Source organism: Rhincodon typus, chromosome 14 (assembly GCF_021869965.1).
Source record: "Rhincodon typus isolate 14 chromosome 14, sRhiTyp1.1, whole genome shotgun sequence".
NCBI classification, from domain to species: Eukaryota; Metazoa; Chordata; class Chondrichthyes; order Orectolobiformes; family Rhincodontidae; genus Rhincodon; species Rhincodon typus.
The window spans coordinates 12,918,573-12,930,764 of NC_063345.1; the positions used below are offsets into that span (position 1 = coordinate 12,918,573).

Genomic DNA, 12,192 nt, shown 5'->3' on the forward strand with positions numbered 1-12,192 from the left:
ATACTATATCAATGGGGAACTGTATACATCTTAGCAAAGGCTTATATTACAAATTAAGATGCGTAAACATAACTGGTGTCTCAATCCCTTTTTTTTAAATCAGTGATTCTGAAGTAAAAAATACTATTTAGAGAACACCTGAGAGACGTGACTTTGTATCTAATGGTATGAAGAATGGTGACCTTGGCTGGAAGTTCAGTCCATCAGATGAGTCATTTTACAAAGTAAAAATTTAGGTCCAAATCACTTTTGCAACATTTGCAAAGATAGTCTCTTGATCATGGAAACGCTGCAGTTGAAATTTCCAGAAACAATTTATATTGCAATCTTAATTGCAATATTATTTTCTTTCAGAATCATCCGTTATGCTGTGTAGATTACACTGATAAGAAATATGCAAACACAATTGCATTATGTTAAGACTCAAGATCAATTTCTCAATATAAAATTTATTTTATGCGCAAAACTGATGCAAGGCAGTGTAGTTGAAGATAAGCTGCACACAAGCACAATTGTTATTGTTTTCTTCCCATTGATACCACACAGATAACCATACGGTAAAGAGTACTAGTGGATGCCTAGCCTTTGTATACTTAAAAGTTTTTACTTGCAGTCACACTTTACATATTCTACATCTCCAATCAAACCATTATTACTGGACTGTTAATTCGGGGACCCAGATAATGTCTTGGGAACCCGGGTTCAAACCCTGCCACAGCAGATAGTGGAATTTGAATTCAATAAATATCTGTAATTAAGAATCTAATGATGACCATGAATCCATTGTCGATTGTCAGAAAAACCCATCTGGATCGCTAATGTCCTTTAGGGAAGGAAACTGCCATCCTTACCTGGTCTGGCCTACATGTGACTCCAGACCCATGGCATTGTGGTTGACTCTTAATTGCCCTCTGGGCAATTAGGAATGGGCAATAAATGCTGCCTAGCCAGCGATGCTCTCATCCCGTGAATGAATAAAGAAAAAAAAAATCAGAGTTTCAGCCTGCTGTTATAATCAATGTATAAGGCACACAGGTGAATCCTCAGTTGATGCCCACCACCAGGATACAATTAAACATCTAATTAATATCAAGTAACACAAATGGGCAATTCTCTCACCTTTAACCAGGTCTAATGGAACCTTCAGTAATTTCTCTAACCTTTAAATTGCCAGTCTTAATTATATTATGGAATTGGGAAGGAGGCAGCAAAACCAAGAAAACAATGCCAGATTCTGATACAACCCACACTTTGCAATTGCTGGATATCAAACAGGAACAGAAGCTTTGACTCAAGTGCTGTGTGTGCTCGCATCTTTGATACAAACTCTCTGCTGATATAATTCTCAGCTGCTGTACAAAATGACTCCTGGGGAATCAACTTTATCCCCAGAACAACTATACAGTTCCTAATTTTTAATTAATACACCAAAAATTGCTAACTACAGCCACCAATTTTGTACCACGTTTCCTCTACTCTGGAGGTAATCAGCTAAGAGTTACCATTCAGATTTTCACTTTGAAACTATTAATGTCATCGTTATATGGGGAAAAGTGAAGAAATCCTTTCGCCTCTATGGGACTTCTAAATGCACTACATTTCTTGAAGTTTCAGGACATTGAAGCAACCGCTAAAGTGTCAACTTTCCAGAAAGTATTTACAGCATGGGATATTTGATTTATGTTAGTCTCAGAAATGTGTGCTGTACACCACCACCAGCGCGCCCACCAACTGCTCCCAATTCCCAGACAAAGAACACAGTGTTCTATGTGATGAATGATGATTTGGAATTCTTACCGTTGCAAATTTGTGCCCAAAACTTATCCACTCCTTTTCAATAAGTACTTCAAAACCTTTTGTTGTTCGATAATAGCTATCAAGCATGAGTAGTGCCAAAGAAGTAAGCTGTGCGGTACGGTCCCAGCCATCACTGCAGTGTATCAATGCTGAACTTTTCCCAGATGAAACTTTATCTGCTACTCGAATTGCCCCTGCCAAGACAAACTACAATAAAAATATAAATTGCACAATGTATTTTTAAACAAAATATGGTAACAATACACTTCCAAGAAATAGACAATTCACAGCTTGCACAGAAAACACACCGGTCCAATTAAAGACAGGTTTATTTGTTAAATATTACACTTAATTTAAAATAAATTCAGAGATTACAGTATTATAAGTTATTTGACAAAATCCAGGCTCCTATATGATCATTTTGCATTACTTATTTTGCATTTTAATAACTTCAAAAAAATCAAGTAATGAATGTTGCATATAGCAGAATCACAAACCAACAGTTCTTGCAGAGCAGTTACAGTCGAATCATCTTACCTTAATATGTTCTAACCAGTGCGTTGACTCAAGGCTCGACAGCCAGTGGGATTCTTCGACACTTGGGTACACAATGTCCTTTAATTTCCTCAGAGATTCCCTCATCACGTGAATATTGTGAATGTCGAGAAAGATGACCTCTGCTCTCTGATAGGCATCATCACCTTCATAGCCCCCTCCTGTGGCCTAAAAAAAGTGGATTTTAGTATGGGCTTTCCTTTCAATTACTTACAATGCATGCTGGACAATGTTGACTAAACAAGAAAAGCAGGTGTTGTACCAGGGTGGGTCAGGGCTAAAAATACACACACCCAAAGGTCAACGCAAATTTGATCATATTATCAACCTACTTAATTTAGTAAAATATTCTCTCAATTTATAGGAAGGATTAAATATTAATATCACATTAATGTAATCCACATTAAGAGAGTGAAACATTTAAATTAAAATGTTCTTTACAATTATCTCCATGGAATGGGCCTTTGAATAATATGTTACTAGCTTTTTAAAAGACTTCATGATGTTCAAGTAGAAATTTTAATTCGAAGCTCTAACTCCATTTACAAATTTGCTGATGACACCACCGTAGTGGGTCAGATCTCAAACAACGACGAGACACAGTACAGGAAAGAGATAGAGAGCTTAATGGCATGGTGTAAAGACAACAATCTCTCCATCAATGTCAGCTAAATAAACAAGCTAGTCATCAACTTCAGGAAGCAGAGTGGAGGACACGCCTGTCTGCATTAATAGTACTGAGGTGGAGGTGGTAGAGAGCTTCAAGGTCCTAGGAGCAAATATCACCAATCTATCCTGGTCTATCCACATTAATGCTACTGTCAAGAAAGCGCAACAATGGCTCTACTTCCTCAGAAAGCTAAGGAAATTCAGGACGTCCACAATGACTCTTGGTTGTTGACTTGCTCACTGACCTGGCTGGTTTTTGTTCAGACTTTTCGTCAGTGATAGGTATCATCATCATCAGTGAGGTCTCCAATGAAGTAACGTGTTCTATTTTGCTTGGAATTTACACTGTCCAGTCTGTTATGGTGAGTTGTGTCATTTCCGGTTCTGTTCTGTATGGGTTTGTATGTGGGGTCTGATTCTATTTGTTTATTGATTGCATTATGGGTTGAGAACCATGCCTCTAGGAATTCCCGTGCATGTCTGTTTGGCTTGGGCTACTATGATTACGTTGTCCCAGTTAAATTAATGGCCTTCATTGTCCGCGTGTACTGATATTAGGGAAAGTTCGTCATGTCGTTTTGCTGCTAGCTGATGTTCGTGTATTCTGATGGCTGGTTTCCTTCCTGTCTGTCCGATGTAATGCTTGTGGCAGTAGTTGCATGATATTTTGTAAACTATGTTGGTTCTGCATGATGTGGGTATGGGGTCTTTAACCCTTGAGAGTGTTTGTCGTAGCAACAGAGCAGAAATGGAAATGACACAACTCATCATAACGGACTGGACAGTATAAATTCCAAGCAGAGTGGAACAACATTGCTTCATCAGAGGTCTCACTGATGATGTTACCTAGCATGATGACCAAACATCTGAACGAAAACAAGCCAGCTCAGTGAGCAAGTCAACCTCACTTAGAAATCTTTACAAAAACCTTAAACAATGACTCTTACCAATTTCTACAGATGGACCACAGAAAGCATCCTAGCCGAATGCATCACAGCTTGGTAAGGCAACTGTTCTACCCAAGACCGCAAGAAGTTAGAAAGTTGTGAACGCAGCTCAGTCTATCCCGCAAACCAGCCTTCCTTCCATTGACTCCATTTATACTTCCTGCTGCCTTGGGAAAGCAGCCAACATAATCAAAGGCCCCTGCCACCCAGTTACACTCTCTTCCACCCTCTTCCATAGGGCAGAAGATGCAAAAGTTTGAAAACATGTACCGACAGATTTGAGAACAGTTCTTCCCCACTGTTATGAGACTTATGAATGGATCTCTCATATATTATAGTTGATCTTTCTCTGCATCTTCTCTGTAGCACCAACACCATGTGCTGCATTCTGTTCCATTACCCTGATGTTCTTATGTAAGGGATGATCTGTCTGGATAGCACGCAAAACAATATTTTCCACTGTATCTCTGTACATGATAATAACAAATCAAAATGTTGGCAGCAACTGTTTGCGACACGATATAGTTGGATAGTAATTTTAGATACTTAATGCAGTTAACTATATGGTTTTATAATTAACACTTCAGTACGTGTAATCTGAAGTAGTGTTATCAAATTACTTCATTGTTACAATTAGAAGACCTCAGTTATGTAAACTTCTAAACAATTCTAAACCATCTCCTTCAAGCATGAGGCAGAATTCAATACTGACTGAATTTTCATTTACTTTCAATGTCTTTAATTGCTGTTTATTTATTAGCCTTTATTCTTTTCCTATCTTTTATATTGCTACTTTTGCACATACTTTAAACAATTAACTTTAATTTCAGATTAATCTACAATGGACTATTTTATTATTTCGAACAATACTAGTCTTTGGAGATGGTCTGGCAATGGAGTGACCCAGCCATGCCAGTCTTTTTAATATAGGACAACAGCACAAGCTGATCTTAAAATACAGGTTAGACGAGTATATCAGACAGTATTAGGATTCATACTGATAACCAGCAATGGCATTAATTTTGTGGAAGTGATAAATAGATTAGTCGACAGTTTAAAGAGGGAACGGTGGAAAATGTGCTAAGAATGAAATACAGGGAACTAAAGTGGGATAGGTTTCTTAAGCGATTGCACAATGGGACTCTACAGTAAATGAAAATTGGGACACTTGCTACAAACAGCTCAAGAAATGCAGAGGGGAAAGCTGTCCAAAACGTGAACATCAAGTCTTATTTAATTATTCTTAGATGTCAACAACACTGGCAAAGATGCATTTAATTGTCCTGCATGGATTCCTGACTCTTGTAATGAGTGTACAACTAGGCAGCTTGCAAAAAGCAAAGTAGTAAATGAAAACAGAAAATGTTATGGCTGTATCTGTAAATATTCTTTTGAGAAGTCAGCAACCATATTCTGCTTTTCTCGCCAGAAATGCTGCCAGACCATTATTTCATACTTTCACATAACCAGTTTGCTAGGCTATTGAAGAGGCAGTTCAGAGTGTGAGAATTACAAACATTCTCTCACTCCTAACCTAACTCTCTAATGTGCACTACATCTCTCCATGTACATTGGTACCCACCTTATTGGCTACTGCATTGACGCTTGGTCTTGCATCAAAGATGGTTAACTTCTGGGTCTGCCCATTGGACTCTCTAATAATGTCAAGATACTTTTCATCATCCTTGCTGCGTTTCCCACTCATGCCAACCAGAGGCTGACTACAACGCACAATCACAGCCTGATTGTCAGGATGTATCCAAGATAACACCTGAAATAGATGCAAATATAAATCAGTACAGAAGTTAATTATTTTAAAACTAAATTCATTGCAATTTCAGATGGTCATATCTATAAAATACCAACAGAATACAGCAGCCAGGACTCTAAGATCGTAAAGCACAGGAGCAGAATTAGGCCATTCAGCCTATTGAATCTGCTGCACCATTTGATCATGGCTGATATGTGTCTCAACCCCATTCTCCTGCCTTTCCCTGAAACCCTTGATCCCCTTATTACTGAAGAAGCCTCACTTTGACAATTTCTTTTGGCGCTAAATGAAGGCCCTATAACTATCTATTAACAACGTAACTAATTAAATTCACTGTGCTTCAAAACAGAAGACATGGCAGTGTTCCATCTCCAATCCTAGAAGCCCAAGGTGAACATCTTCATTTGAAAATCTTTTCCAACACACATTCACCTATTGCACAAAATTAGAACATGGGTTATTATTTTAGTTTCTTGTGTATAGACAATGTTTCCATGCTCGACAGCCAATGAAGCTTTTGTTCAATGACCCCCAACGTCATTTGTTATGTGACTACATGGTGCAAAATATTCTATTTTGGCCTTGCAAGAGTCATTTTGTTGGGAATTTGACAGAACTATTTGAAACGTCAAGACGTGACGGGTATTCTATATGGTGTTTTATTAAAGACTTCTAGTGGGAGCCTGGGGTATAGAGGCATTACCAGAGATTAGACTCATGTTCTGGGGGCATGGCTTCCAATCCCAACGTGGCAAATGGTGAAAACAGTTTAAATCTGGAATTAAAAGCTGGTCTAGTTATGCCAGCAAACCATTTTCAATTTCTTTTTAAAAAAAAAAATCAAGTGATTTACTAATGCCCATTACAGGGACATTCTACCATCCTCACCTGATCAGGCCAACTTGTGACTGTAGATCCACAGCAACATGGGCAACTCTTAAACACCATCTGAAATGGCCTGGCTAGCCACTCAGTTAGCCTGGCCACCAGGCATCAACCAAAGCAGCACATGCAGCCCTGTCAACCCTGCAAAGTTATCCTTTCTAAAATTTGGGGGTGTGAGCAAAAACTGGGAGAGCTGTCCCACAGATAGTCAAGCAACAGCCTGACATTTCATTCTTATGGAATCATAGACCTTACAGACAATGTCCCAGACACCACCATCAGTTGGTAAACAATGCCCCTCGAATAGGTTAAATCTACCAGAAGTAGCAGACCAATGTTACACGATTGTGAGGAATTGCCCTGTGAGTCCTCAATATTGATTCTGGACTCTCTACAGTCTCATAGTATCAAGATAAACAGGGCAAGGAAAGGTCCTAATGAATCAGTTAAATACCTGCTGTAGGGGCACCCTACATGGCCAGGGCACAGAATGTACTCTAAGGAGGAGGCTTCAAAACATCACAACAGGTAGCTCAGTAGCACCACTACTGACTAAGATGGGCAAGTCCTAAAGGATAGTGTGATAACATACCACTACTGTTTGGCAACTTGATTTCAAAAGTAGAGGGAAATGGCCTTTTTGGTTTACTTCTGCAACAATGACTTGTTTTTATTTTAAGGGTCAGAAATTTTTTTAAGCACTGAATCAAAATAGCACTTCCAATAAATCAAGTAACCTCAGCTAAATGATAAACTACATGGTGAGACAGTTGAAGTGCTTACTAAATTGAGCTTTTACCACTTTCAGAAGTTGCTGGAAAAGCTCAGCAGGTCTGGCAGCATTTGTGAAGAAAAAAAAATCAGAGTTAATGTTTCGGGTTCGGTGACCCTTCCTCAGAACCCTTTGTGGGTTCGCACGCAGCTTCATTTGTGTGTGCTGGGATGCTTACTATTGAAGTTCAATACCTGGTCTGTGTGTGGGGCTTTTCGGTGTACTTTCGTTTGCAGTTCCCCATTTGTCTTGCGCTCTACCATGACGTCCAGGAATGGGAGTTGTTTGTTCTTCTCCTCCTCTCTGGTGAATTTGATTCCGGTGAGGGTGTTGTTTATGAGTTTGTGGACGTCATGGTAGAGCGCAAGACAAATGGGGAACTGCAAACGAAAGTACACCGAAAAGCCACACACGCAGACCAGGTATTAACTTCAATAGTAACCATCCCAGCACACACAAATGAAACTGCATGCGAACACTATTTAAAAGGGCAACAACACACTGCAGCAACATGGAACTACGCCAAGAGGAGGAAGAATACCTCTTCCAAGTGTTCAAGGATAATGGATATCCAAAGAACTGGGTCAGGAGATGCCTACAGGAACAGCATCAGAAAGATCCTTCACGCCCCAACACACTCATCACACTACCCTACATCAGGAACACATCAGAACTCACCACAAGACTTCTACGACCGCCGGGCATCAGAGTGGCACACAAACCCACATCAACCCTACGACAAGTGCTCACCCGAACTAAAGACCCACTCCCCGCCATGGACAGGACCAATGTCATCTACAAGATCCCCTGCAGAGACTGCGAGAAACACTACATCAGACAAACAGGAAGGAAACTAACAACAAGAGTACATGAACACCAACTGGCTACAAAAAGACACGACCAATACTCACTCATCTCAATCCACATGGACAAGGAGAACCACAACTTCGACTGGGAAAACACCAAGATCCTGGGACAGGCAAGGCAGAGACAAGCACAAGAATTCCTGGAAGCATGGCACTCCACGAAGCAGGCTATTAATAAACACATTGAACTCGACCCCATATACATTCCACTACGGAGGAAACCCGGAAGTGAGGCAATCCATCGCAACGGACCCCAGAGTTTGAAAGCCAGGCAGGAAAACACACCGATGCTTCATCAGAGGTTGCACTGAGGATGTTACCAAGCATGGTAACGAAACGTCTGCGGAACAACAAACCAGCTCGGCGAGCCAAGCAACCTCAACAAGATAACAAGGTGTAGAGCTGGATGAACACAGCAGGCCAAGCCGCATCAGAGGAGCAGGAAAGCTGACGTTTCCAGTCTAGACCCTTCTTCAGAAATGTATTTAAGAGACTGATAGCTTCTTAAACAGAAACTGCCAGAAAAACTCAGCAAGTCTGGCAGTATCCGTGTTCTGAAAAAGTTCTGATGAAAAGCCACTGGACCTTAAACGTTAACTCTGATTTCTCCCACAAATGCTGCCAGAAGTGTTGAGTTTTTCCTGCAATGTCTGTTTTTGTTTCTGATTTCCTGCATCCACAATTCTTTCCTTTTGTTTATAGATAGGTTCTTGATTAGTAAGGGATTGAAGGGATACAGGGAGAAGGTAAGAAAAGGCAGGAGAATGGGGTTGAGAAACATATCAGCCATGATCGAATGGTGGAGTAGACTTGATAGGCAGACTGGCCTAATTTCTGCTCCTTTATCTCATCATCTTAAGAAAAAGTACAACAAACAGTTGAGATATGATACTATAGAGGGTATGAATACTGCCAAATTTTAAGCAGGCTGTCTTATTCAAACGGTTAACACTTCAGACAAATTCTGGTTTCACAAGACAACATTCCTTCAGTTGTAGTGTGTATGGTCAGATCAAAATTTTACTCACAAAGCAATTTTAATACCTGCAACACAGTTTTTAACTACACTAAAATCTGAAGTTTAGGTGGGATACAGGGAGGGTGGGCACTCTGCACCAATCGTTAAATCCTGGCACTGCAAATCATAGCTCATTTATCCTTGCTTTGTATAGAGTGAGACAACACATTCCATATTTCTATTTTTACATGACCAACTGTTGAAGAAAGGAACCTCCATCTGGGTATGAAAAAAAATCCTGCCTTTTTCAATAATTAAGCATTCAATGAAATTAATAACCTCATTTTTCAGATGCCAAAAATTTTACCAAAGATACCTGAAGGAAAAATATTTTTCATATCTATGCATTGACACTTCAGAATGAATTCTGCACTAGAATGGCATACAATGTTAAGTCAATAGAATACTATTCAAAAAATTCTATTACTAAAAATATTCCTTCCCCAAAGATTGTTCAGTCAAAGCCCAAGCTTTTGGGAGAAGCTAAAACCATCAAATTTAAACTTAAATGACAACAGTTAAAACACAAAGCAAAGTTCAGTGGATTCATTTAATCATGTAGTGAATCATGGAATTTGTGTTTGTTAAACTCATTTTATATACAAGAAACTTTAGTTACTGAAGGACATGCAAGCAGATGAAAAACAGCGATCACAAGGTGAGATGTTTTACAAAAGAAACTGCAGAGTTGCAAAAAGGCAAGCATGGCCCTTTTGACATTGGAAATGGCTGTCAGAACACCACTTACAGAAGTGAATGAGATTTCAATATTGTACACACCCACACACTATATTTAGTACAGTCAGATAATGCTGATATATACAGTAAAAACATTACCTTTTTAACAAGTTAATTAAAAAATTTCACGCAGTTCAACTGGGAATTTTGAAAAGTGAAGAACAAGCTAGGCTGGAGAATAGAAACTGAGGAACTTTTGGAAACAGTACAACATTTTCAAAGATTCCTTAATAATTTCCTTAAAAATAAATTCAGTCCAAGAGGTAAATAACTGGATAGCTATCACCGGATATTATGTATTATTTATTCTTGCTATACCCACCGGTAATCGTCCCTTAGACCTAAAGGCTGCAACTTTTCGCAGATCATCATCACTGGCACTGGCTGGAACCGCTAAGATTGGTGGATAAGTGTCACAAAGCTCATAGTTTTGATTTATGTTTGTGATTCTCCATTTTCGTTTTTCATCTGGTAAACCCTGCAGGAACATAAAGTGAAAACAAATATCAATAACGTTACTAAAGGGCAACCAAAAGCATCAGTCATTATGCCCATAATTGCATAAGTGAACTTTCTCTTGTGAAATATTAACTAAAACATCAGGCGTAATGTTATGCTTGCATCAGCATTTCTGTATGCTGCAGATGGAAACATTACACTGCCTATTATTGAGGTAGTCTGCCCAATGTAATATAAGATGGATCTCTTTGAATAAGATTTAATCTCCAAGAACAAGGAGTTATTTGAGCTCAAAATGGGAAGGAAACAATTGAGATGTTACACATCCGGAAATTCTTCAAGGGAGAGCATCCCACATGATTTCTTTCCCTCTACTCTTGACGTGACAGAACCTCCATTTGCACATAGAAATTGAACAAAGAATAGAAGCCAGATAACAGTAAACCAAAAATGATAAACTGAGTTGATTATTTGGAAGGGTAGGATCTGCTCTGCTCAAAAGGGAAAAAAGAGCAGAGGAGGGGAAAGAGTATTTTTCTCCCTTTTTTAAAAAATTCTTTTGTGGGATGTGAGCATTACCAGCAAGCCCAGCAATAAATATTAGATATAAGCAACAAATACCAGCCATGTTGGCAATGCCTACACGCCATAAAAGAATAAAGGAATAAAAACGTCTTATGAAAACCATTATGCTCAGGAGAACTCTGCTCAACATGTTGAGGGAACAAATATCTGTTTCTTACGAATACAAATTACACTTAAAAGAAAGAAATATGGAATTTTCTTGAAATTAAGATTTCATTTCAGAGACTAGTGGAATGCTTGGTACAAGAGTTATGCTCCCTAGACTTTCTTTTCTGATTCGCTGTAGCTGCCTCAGCTAACCACGAGAATACTAAAGCACCAGAAATTGGGATCAGAGGATTTAATTTAGTGACATATTTCTAGAAGGCTGGACAAAGTTCATTTCAATGCTTACTAATTCATGTGTAGAGAACAGTTACTATTCTGTTTCAAGAATAGGATAAGTAAAACTACTGTATTGACCTCAGTCTAGTAAGAGTAGTTAATACCATTAAAAATGCCTCTATAAAACAGAACAGGCTTTTTGGTTTCGAACGGGTACAAAAAAAAAACAATTAACATTCTTGCAATCATAGACTGAGTCAATTGCTGGACAACTTACTGTGAAATCTTTGAATGAAAATCATTCACTTAATCTTATACATTATTCACAAAAACTGAACAACTCCAATAACTGGAGCTGGAACTGTTCTTTAATGTTCAACAATCTACAGCCCTGCCATTCTGCCCATATTTATATTAAATGGGTTAACATCATCCGCCTTCCACCCACATTAACATAGTTCGAGTATAATCTAATCATGATTTTTATGTAGCAGAACAGCATTATTGTTTATCCTTGTGGTAGTATTGGTAACAAATTCATCTTTTGTACCAGAATCTACATAGATCCAGTAAGCTCTCACTAATTTCAGATGAATAAGTGATAACCAGATCACAACTTTCAATTAACCGAATTTATTAAACTGTTGAAGGTGGCTGAATAAATCCGCAGATTATTTGTGCTGTGGATGGAGTAGTTTATAACCTCACCTAGCACTGAGGACAGTTGAGAGGCCACCAATTAATTCTAATGAGACCAAAGGAACAGGAGATGGATGAAATGAGTTTGCAGAAGGCTTGTGAAGAGG

General features: G+C 38.8%; 1 protein-coding gene across 1 annotated transcript in view; it reads right to left on the reverse strand.

Moving 5' to 3' along the window:
* Nucleotides 1-12,192, reverse strand: part of mtm1 (myotubularin 1) — a 69,051-nt gene that overhangs the window by 15,885 nt on the left and 40,974 nt on the right. Inside the window, exons 4-7 of the mRNA XM_048605083.1 lie at nucleotides 10,341-10,496; nucleotides 5,551-5,739; nucleotides 2,335-2,520; nucleotides 1,798-2,004 (exon numbers count right to left, since the gene is read on the reverse strand). Coding sequence (XP_048461040.1) covers nucleotides 1,798-2,004; nucleotides 2,335-2,520; nucleotides 5,551-5,739; nucleotides 10,341-10,496 — 738 coding nt within the window. The remainder of the gene's footprint in view (nucleotides 1-1,797; nucleotides 2,005-2,334; nucleotides 2,521-5,550; nucleotides 5,740-10,340; nucleotides 10,497-12,192) is intronic.